Here is a 9,988-nt window from a genome sequence, read left to right on the forward strand (position 1 = left end):
GGACCTCTTGGTTAGAATATGGGGGGGATCCAAATGCTCATCATTTCCTTTTTGCTTGTGGAGCTCTTTCATGTTTCTTTTCTTCCCCTAGCAGAGGGAATTTAACAGCATGCAAGACCGAGTCATGCTCTTAGCTGACAGCTCTGAAGATGAATTTTGAATCGAACTGCAGTGCCCTTGTGATAGCCCATGACTTTTAAAAGGAGGGAGGGGGAGAAAAAGAACAAGTGACTTTCTGCTGCATCGCTGCTCTCCGCCGCCCCGAGCCACCGAGCAGTGGTCGGTACCACCCCGGCGAAACGGCATGCTATGCTCTATGTGTACCGCGCAGTGATGTTTGTTTTGATACAGTAGTGAGATTTCACATTCGCACCCGGCGCCTCATTCAGATCCACAGCGTGTCTTGTTACAGCTGGAGCTGATACATATGGATGATTATTTTCCTATTATCCTGGTGTACTGTTTTGGTCCTGGCTGGCAGTAATCTAATCATAACAATAGCTCTCACGTAACCCGGGAATGGAAATCTTTACTGTGAATGACTTCTGTCCAATTTATTAATTTTAAATGTTACATTACCTGAGCTAGAGTTCATTAGTGCTAAGATTAGCTGCTCTGCTTAATTAATGAGTTATACACTTGAACTGTATCCCTTGCCACCTGAGAAGTGCCCAAGTACAGTGTTGTTGATACAGTTTGAAGCACATTTCTGCACTCGGTTCCCCGACTCTCACCCCTTCTTTCTTCCTTCAGCTCTGCTCCATGCTTCTTGGAGACACACAGGAATGGCCTCAACACTTGATTCACAACAAAAATCGTAGTCCATTTTCAACCAGCACTGTCTGTTACAGCACAATAAATACCAGCGCTCACCTACTGACGGATAGTCTTGCATGGGTCTCTTAGCTTTTGTTCAGTGTGCAAGTAGGTAAGAGAAGAGGCAGGTCAGGGGTTTCTTCAGCTTCTGCCTCCTGTTTGAAGGACACTAGTTATTGGTTCATCTGTTTCACAAGGCTGCATTCACATAGAGATGAAAGCAGAGCATCTGTCTCCTTTACCCACTGGAAATTGCATTTTCAGCCCCTGAAAGGGGCTTTGGGGGATCCCACCTTTGGGGGATCTGGATTGATCTTATTTCCAGACCACCAAATGCAGAAAGGCACCAAAGTTTGCAGAGCCGGTGGTTGTCAGTGTTGAGGGATTTGTGGCTAATAGAAAGCAGCATCAGCCACAGCTGGAGAGATGTCTGCTATGGGGAGGTGGAATGGTCATGCTGGGGAGCCCTTGGCCGTCGGGGAAAAGGTGAAGCTGTAGGACAGATGGATGCAGAGGGTTGTGGAGGTGAATCCCAGGGGTGGCATGGGGTGAGGGCAAGGTGCTGTGCTGCCTGGGCTGCTAGCACCAGGTTGCAGAGGGAGACAGCCAGTGTCTGAGACGTTACTGGAACTGAGGGGGGGAAACTAATGTTGCTTTGCACAGAAATGCTGTCAAAATAGCTAGAAAAAGGGCTGCGTTACTTTATCTCTGCTTCCAGTTGTGAAATGACTTCAATCTGACATTTATGCAAAACATCCATGTTTCTGAGGTGGGAGTCACTGTTCTGTGGGGAATCATCCTTCATACAAGGAACAGCCACTGTTGCCGGAGGAGATCTGATTAGACAAATAAGGCCAGACCACACATCTACTGAGATTAAATCCCACAGAGTCTTCGAAGAAGTGGGAGGAGAGTTTGAGGAGGGGCAGATGCAGGATTTCATTCCTCGTAAAGGTGCAAAGGCCTGTCAGATTGTGAAGGGTAGATGTAGATGATGGTAAGCAAACGTCTCGTGGGCACGTGAGTGGGTTTGCAAGGTAGGACATTCGGAAGACCTGCCTGAAGCTCAGTTCTCTCTTGAGAGGGTCAGGGCCTCCTCTGGACATTAAGTCATCAGACGTGATGTTCAGCTCTGAACAAGCAGTGCTTTTCAGAGCCCAAGTACTTTCCTATAGGCCTTACCCACGCATCTACTGAGTCACCTGGAAAAGGACAGGCAGCACAACCTGTATTCAAAATGCCACTACTCATGCTAGTCTTCCAGTCGAAGAGGTGTGCATGGTCCCTCACGCATTCATCCCGCTGAGTATGTGGGAAGCAGGTTGGGGGAGGCACAGTAAAACCCGGTCCATCAACATGTTGGGGAGTCTTCGTACCCTAATCCCTCTAGGACAGGCTTTTCCAGCCAGGGCTCCACAATGCCTGCATCTCTCCCTTTTCCTTCCTGAAACTTTGACCAGGAGAATTTTGCCTTGCTAAAAGCAACCCCATGTCTTTAACAGGCCATGTGCCCATGCCCAAAATTAAAGCCTCTTTCTTCTGTAACAAATGATCAGTCCAAGCTAAGAAGAACTTTTGCTTCTGGACTGATCTCTCCCTATTTCCTTCTCATTCCTAAGTCTCTTGGACCTTGGAGGTGGTTGGGAGGTGTTAACAGTCCAGTTGAGCGTTGCTGGCTGTCTTGCGCTTTTGGGAATCAGGAAATATTGTCCCTTGGGCTCTTTGATGATTTGTTCCTGGCAAGGCTTGATGGAGGTTGCAAGGTGGAATGGCTTCTCCTCCATTCCAGTTTGCTCGAGATCATCTCCAGAAAGGCTTGTCTTTTAAGTACAGCGCCAGGCAGGCTGGGAACAAGACTACATAGGCAGCTGCAAGATGTTCTTGAAATGCTTTACCCTGGTCCAGCCAGGGAGGTACGGAGAATAAGCAGTGACAAAGGGCATTGGTCTCTGCAAGAGGGAGCCTGTCTTGGAGCAGAAAGGATGGTAGCTGGGCTGGCTGAGTCCTTTGCATGCAACTGTAGCATGAAAGAGAGACCCGAGATAAGACTGGAAAAGAGGAGCTGCCAGCGATACTGCAGAACAGAGCAGATGTACCAGCTAGACCCAAACAGCTGGGGATCAGCAGGGTTTTGTGCGATAACAGCCTGCAAAGGACAGGCTCCTCTTGCTTTCCTGTTAACGGTACTGTGCCTGCGCAATGTGTGATAATGGCACAAGTTGTGTTAAGTAACCGATAAAGTGCAGAGCTCCTGGCCGGTCGGGAGGAGAGGGATGGCTGAGCGAGGCTGCTGGTCTGAGTGTAAGTACCTCAGCTCCAGCAGCGCAGGAAGAGCTTTATGGATGGGTTGTCAATTTGATGGATTGGGAAGGCTGGTGGGGAGGTGTGGTGGCCTTCTGTTGTGCTAATAAATCCACAGTTTGGGAAACACCAACTTTCTACAGTGGCAATCAGTTTCACTGTCTCTCTTCTTTTCCCTCCCCAACATAATGAACTCTAGAAAATAAAGGCAACGCTGCCAGTCAGAATGATGAAGGCAACGTTTTAGTGCATCGGCTGGGTGCCCTAGTGTCCTCAAGAACCAGGCTTCACTCAGTGAGGACATGGAGTGGGTGGCTGGGATGCTGGAAATCAGCAGTGCCGTAAGTGGGGCTGACAAATGGTTGCAAATACCAGGGCTGTTATACAGCAAGTATGGTGGGACAAACTGGGCAAGCCGGAGAGTTGTAGCCAAAAGGGAGGTCCAGCTGAATGCACAGTTCAGTGCTGGCTCTCTGGTCTGTGCCGGAGCCAGACTTGTGGGCTAGAAGGGCTGCGCAAAGATTTTGCTTGTAGTCCAGCTTCACTCCCAGGCCTGTCTCTAGCTCTGAACACCACCAGCCACGGTGCCTTGGTTGGGAGCTGCTGGTTGGCAGAAGACTACTGCTGGCCAACTTTCTGAGCCACTCAGCAGTGCAGAGAGATCCCAGCTGATGTCCATTTGAAGTGGAGGTGTTTGTTGAATAGTTGGTTTTGGTTAGGCACCTGCCCCAGAGCCTGGAGGGTCCCCATGTCTTCAACTTAGGTCTTCTTAGTGTGGAGGCAAGAGGGAGTCAAAACCAGCCTCGGGTCCCAGTGAAGGCTGTAGGAGCCTTTGGAGCACAGACAGGGTTTTCTGCAGTGCCCCTGATGTCAGTGCAATTTCTGCAGGTCCTTAAAGCACAAGCATCATTCAGCTCTCTCCCTTCTCATCCAAGGCCAGTAGACTTTGGATTGGGCTCTTAAAAATGTTCTCTATACAACTTCTGGAGTTTGATTCATTTGCTTGAAATTATCAGATTGCAGGGAGGGGAGGAGGGTTTCAGGTGGGAGCTGAAGCCTCCAGTCTCTTAACGCTCTACTCATTTAATCTATACCTCTGCATTGCCAAACAAGCAGATTCTTTTGAAAGAGACAGGACAAGAAAAACAGCCAAGAAGTGCCCTCCTCATCCTCCATGCTAGGTGAACTGCAAGCCCCTGAATGTAGAGGTGGGTCGTGACACTGCTAACGCAGCCTTGGCCCCATGCAAAGGCACAGCTGCGATGGCGACTTTGCTGCAGCAATAATAATCTCTTGACTCGGCACAAAACGAGTCGCTCGCCTCTGTTTTGGGTTTTCGTGATAGCACAAGCCAGAATTTATCGTAGGCATCACACAACCACTTCATGGTCTACAGCCCCATTTCCAACGAGAGGAACCAGCCTGCCTGACGTGCAGCTCTTGCCCTGATGAAATGCATCTGCACTCTACAGCTGCTGGTTTTTTAAGGTGTCTCCTATGCCAGATGTTCACCCTAGATGAGGTTTCTCTGGACTGCACTGCTTCCATAGAGTGATATTAGCAGTCCTCGTGCTTTCTTGTGGTTTTCTATTTTGGACAAGAACAACTCCTCATACTGTAACTATGGAATGTAGCACTTTGTTAAATTAAAACATTGGGAAATAAAAAGCTGTCCATCATATCTGACTTTAAGCGCCTCGTCTCCCTGATCTGTGGTTCATGGCATTCACTGTCTCCCAGGTAAAGCTGTGAAATGATTGCTTGGAAGACTCAAGTGTTGCATTTCTTTCTCCATGCTGCGTGGTTGGTGCAAGGACTCATGCTGGGCTTGCAGGGGCGATGCAAGCAGTGGGGAGCCTCAGCCTGGGACTTTTTGGGTAGGAATTACCTGGAGGTAGGTGTGGGCCATAGGCTGTGATGAGTAACACCCCAAATTCCCTCAGCTGCCTTTCCAGTAGCTGCGATGAGCCCCAACACTGACATGTTTACACCGTTGATCTTTACATATAGCAGGTGTCTCTTTGTGCATACCCGGACCTTTGTCCTTTCCGTTTTGCCCCGTGAGCAAGGGTCTGCACACAAATCTTTCAAGACCTCAGTAATATGGCACTGGTGAGCCTTGAGTCTCAGCTGTAGGCGCCGCAAATGTTTCATAAACGAGCAGCCTTATGGCAGGTGAGTATTATCACACGCTCCTCGATGGACCTGCGATCCAAGCAGAAGAATCAGAAAGACTTGAGAGTGAGTAAGAGGTGTACGGGCTGGGTCTATAATTGCCTTCCCAGTCCTGTTTGCGGATGTCCTTGCGTGCATTGTGTTATCGCATGCAAGTACCCGGGCTGGGCACGCGTCCTTTTGCCGTATTGTGTATAGGTGGAGGTCACAGAGTGGGAATGTGAACCAGCGGGGCACACAGCCGGCCCGCGGCGGTGGCTGCTGCCCCTCTCCAGGCATCCTCTAGTAATAAGAACCAGCAAGAACTATTTGTCCAAGTGTGTGTATTTTCTCTAATGAAAAATGGCTTGTTCAAAACAAGAAATTCCCAGGGAAATAGCCACTTGGGGATGGCATGAAGGCATTCTTTGCTAATTGGTAGTTGCCAAAAACAATCTGTATATTCATGAAGCTGTTTGCTGCATTGCTGACTTTTCCAATGAAAAAAACAAAACCTGCTGAAAGAAGATAAACAATGACGATTTTTTTTTCCCATTGGTTTCTTTCCTAAGGAAATGACTCTGTGATCACACTGCCTAGCTGTGATCTCTGTCCATCAGCCTGTCTCCTCCCGATGTCCCTGACTCTGCCAGCCAAGCCGTGGGTTTGTGAAAACAGGGGAGAGGAGAGAGGTCATATTAAAACCCCCACAAGAAAAGCATGTGTGGAGCTGTTCTGAGGCCGCAGAAAGCCCGCGTAAGGAAAGAAGGTTACATGTGCCCTGATGGAGGGGACGAGCTGGATGTCCCAGACACTTGGTCAGGGTCGCTGCCCTGGGTTCCCTGGGGCTGAGCAAAGCACGAGGTCACTCTGGCACAGGGCTCAGCCTGATTCGATTAGAAGCATGCCATCGGCCGTGAGGCACTGATCCATGCAGAGCAGCGCAGACAGCCCAGTTTGCGGTTATTTTCATCAATGTATTTTGGAAGGACAAACCAAAAGGCGTTCCCTGCTTGCTCTGGTGGTAAAGCCACCCGTGGGTGGTCGTTGCTGCTGTGCCTGAGCCCACCAGGGTCTGCGCTTGGGTTGAGGGCCTGGGACCAGGCACAAAAAGCTCCTTTGCTTTGGGGCAAGTCTCGTCCTCCACTTGTGCAACCGGCAGTGCGTATGGGGGTTATAAGCGCTTTAAGATTGGACATCAATGGGCAAAAATTTAGTGCACAAGGATGTTGACTCGAGGCTTGCTCGAGGCTTGCGGCGACACACACAGTGGTTTTCCCCTTTTTTTTCCCCAACGGTGATGCTCACCCAAGGGCTCAGGAGCCGGACAGCCCCCGCCTGCAAGGAAAGGGTTTGGGTCTCAGCCAGCAGCAGGGACTCAGCAGAGATGATGGTGGCATTTCCCAGCGGAAGCGTTTCCACCAGTGAGTCCCTTCTTAATGGTAACTGCTGGGCACCCTGTGCTCCCCTGTGTTGATGACCAAATGCCTATATGTGAGTGCACTACATTATTAGCATGCATATATGCTAACATATATGCACACATAGAAGTTTAACCAATGGGTTATATATACACAGAACCACATGGTATTTGCAACACAAATTTTCCACCTGCCAGGCACAGTGGGTTTTTTTCTTTGCTCTAAGTCTCTTTAACTTCTGTCTTTTCTCAGTCTGATCTCCTGCAGATTTACCCCATGTCTAACATAAGGCTTACTGCCTGCAGAAATCTGCTGAAGGAGTCACAAGAGGGATCCAAAACAGGCACTGGCTGAAATGTGCAATTAGAGGAGAAGAGAAGGTGCTGGGGAGGCTGTGACTGGCTCTTGACGGGGCTCTGGGGCAAAGCCTCCAAAGCAGAACCCAAAGGTAGGGTGGTAAAGGTTGAAAATCTCTTCCCAGAGTGGTGGAAATGTGCCACGCTCTCTTTCTGTCCAGCAAAAGGATTCTTAGCATTCGGATGGTGGGGAAATCTCCCCAGGCTCCTTGTAGGAATAGGCTGAGTTACAGTTCTGGTGTTTCTGCTTTTACCATCAATGCAGTAAGAGGAGCACACAAACCCTCCTGGCAGATTAGCCAAGACGGCTAAGCCATACCTGCCTGCATCACCTGTAGGATGCTTCAGCACTGCCTTCACGTATGGAGCTAAGAGGCTTCCCCGCAGCATCGAGCCGGGCTCCTGCCTGGAGGGGAGGGGGCCAGCGGCATGGGTGTGGGAGGTGGGGGAGTTCGGCATGGCTCACGGGCTGGTTAGTCCTTGATGGGGACAGCCCTGGGAGAGACAAGGTGTGAGACCAGCTCCACGTCTTGGTAGGAGCTGGTGGACCCAGGTGCTGCCTTTGGCCGACACCTACAATTTCATTCCTGGGCTGACAGGCCACATTGAGCAGAGCCTTGATGTCCAGGCAGGTCCGTACCCTGTCTTGGCAAGTGCATGTTGGCCAAATCCATGCCCAGATGAAATGACTCTGGCACTAAAAGGTTGCCAGAGACCTAAGCAACTGCTGGCATTGCCCAGCCGCTGACGCAGCTTCAACAGAGGAGTCTGTGGAGGGACACGAATGGAGTTGAACAGCAGCTCTTGAGTGTCCCTTTCCAAAAATGCCCCCAGAAAGGTCCTGCACATTGTACAAGAAGAGAAATGTCAACCTGTGTTGGGGCCAGCATTCGGGAGTGGAGGCTTACCCACCCTTCCTGGAGGTTTCCAGGCGCTCCTGGGAAGTTATTTATTTCAGTACGATGGATGATGAAGGCACTGGAGGAAAGCAATAAAAGTTTTGCTCCAAATTCAGTGCTTGGAGGCCAAACCTGACTCCCAGGGAAGGATGCCACGTCCAGCCTGGTGTGACAAGCTCTGTTGCACGGGTGTTTCCAGCTCTTGCTCACATAATCCTCATCGTGAAGCCCATGGGTTTGGCAGGAAATAAATCTGCAGCGGGGAGCTGGGAAGGGACCAGTGCGGCGCCTGGCAAGGCTGCCCAGGCACTGCCGCTGCCGGGGCGTGAGCAAGCATCACCCAGACCGGCAGGAGTTCACTCAAGCAAGATGAATTTTCCAAATCTTACACACAAAATGACTCGAAGGCTAAACTGCAGTCGTTGAGGATCTTCACTAATGAATTAATTTTCATCTGAAGCAGAGGAAATGGAACTGGGTGACGAGAAAAAGGCTGATGTTAACAGGGGTTCACTGCACTTCAGTTTTAATCCTTTTTTTTTTTTTCTTTAATGGAAAACAAATTGGTAATGTGGTAAAAAAAGAGAAAAGAAAATGCCTGCAAAAATGTGACCTTATTCATATAAAAGGATATTCAGAAATAAATCAAGAATTTCTACAGTAAAATTAAAACATCTGCTATTACACAAGCAAAGTCTAGATAATGAAATCATTTGCCAGCATCAGGCTGTAATTTGGCCTGGGATTTTGCAGGCAAAATATTTAAATCACTGGGTTTAATCATACTTTATATCAGGAAGCTGAAAATCCTTATTTGAAATAATTAATAATTGATCGACCAGCTATTTTTTCATTTTTAGCTATTTTCCCAAGTTTCATTCTTACTGGTCAATATGCCCTTTACAGCTTATTGATTTGCCTCTGGAGACTGTCTGCCTGTGGAGTTGTCCTTTTTTCTTGCCATAACTTACTCTGCACTTATGTGCATTTATTTAAGCAATTTCAGGGCTTCTGATATATTTTTTTTTCAGATTATTTACATTTTGCATTTTTAATATTAAAAAATAGCAAACAACATCTTTCCAATCCACTGGTTGATTGGTTTTGCATTACACTCCGGTCTGGTTAAATCTCACTTGGATGAAGACTGAAATTCAGCTGAAATACCCAGAAATTGGATTTTTGGTACAAGAGCAGAAGCGGGGCTGCTGCGGGTGGGAGCTTTGCCACTGTGCAAACACTCAGGACCAGTTTGTGGTGACAAACTCTTGCCTATGGGCACAAGGGGCTGCGGGCTTTGCTGGTGGGGTCATGGCTTGTGAGGCTAAATAACACGCCAGCAACCTTGGTCCCCGCATCCCAGGGGAGACCGGAGCTGCCACCGCTCTAGCACGGTTGGGCATGAAGAGCTAACTAGAGAGAAGATCGGTATTATGTTTGAGGCGCAACCGCGGCCAAGGACACCTACATAAAAAATACTCTGGTCTTGGGTTTAAAATGAAAAGGAGGACAGTAGTAAAATGCATCATTAAATCAGGGGTGGAATGAGAGGCTGGAATGCACTGTGCGTTAGTGCTGGGCACATGAAAGTTATTTATGGGCAGGAGGGTGTCAGGCCTCTGGGTCCTCTGGACCGTGCCTGCAGGTGGATTGCATCAAAAACAGTGGTGAAGATTTGCCAGGGTGTTTTGTTCTTGCTGTAAGTGACAAAAGAGTTTCCAAAACTACCATCACTCACAGGATCTGGCCGTTAGGCAGGAGGTCGCTGCCGCGGGGCTGGAGGAGGGGGATGCTGCGCTCCCCTTCACCAGAGACCTGCCCCCGGCCACGGGGTCTCCTCCCTGCCGGCTCTGCCTCCGCTCACCAGCCTGGGGCCAATGTCAGCCATGAGGAGCCCCGATTTATGGCACACATTTTGGCTGGGATTTTGACGCAGTTGGGTCTGCTCAGCCTGATCTCATATGGCCTTCACTGCTGCTAGAGTAGCCTTCCATTTGGCAGTGTCTTTATGGAAGACACTTCTATTTATAAGAGACCAGAG

General features: G+C 49.2%; 1 protein-coding gene across 1 annotated transcript in view; it reads left to right on the plus strand.

Annotated features, from left to right (window-relative positions):
- ARMH4 (armadillo like helical domain containing 4) overlaps window positions 1–1,506 on the plus strand; it is a 70,086-nt gene extending 68,580 nt beyond the window's left edge. Inside the window, exon 8 of the mRNA XM_072865498.1 lies at window positions 92–1,506. Within this exon, the coding sequence (XP_072721599.1) occupies window positions 92–160 (69 nt within the window). The 3' untranslated portion in view covers window positions 161–1,506. The remainder of the gene's footprint in view (window positions 1–91) is intronic.
- The last annotated feature ends 8,482 nt before the right edge of the window (window positions 1,507–9,988 follow it).

The sequence above is a fragment of the Ciconia boyciana genome, chromosome 6, assembly GCF_034638445.1.
Source record: "Ciconia boyciana chromosome 6, ASM3463844v1, whole genome shotgun sequence".
NCBI lineage: Eukaryota > Metazoa > Chordata > Aves > Ciconiiformes > Ciconiidae > Ciconia > Ciconia boyciana.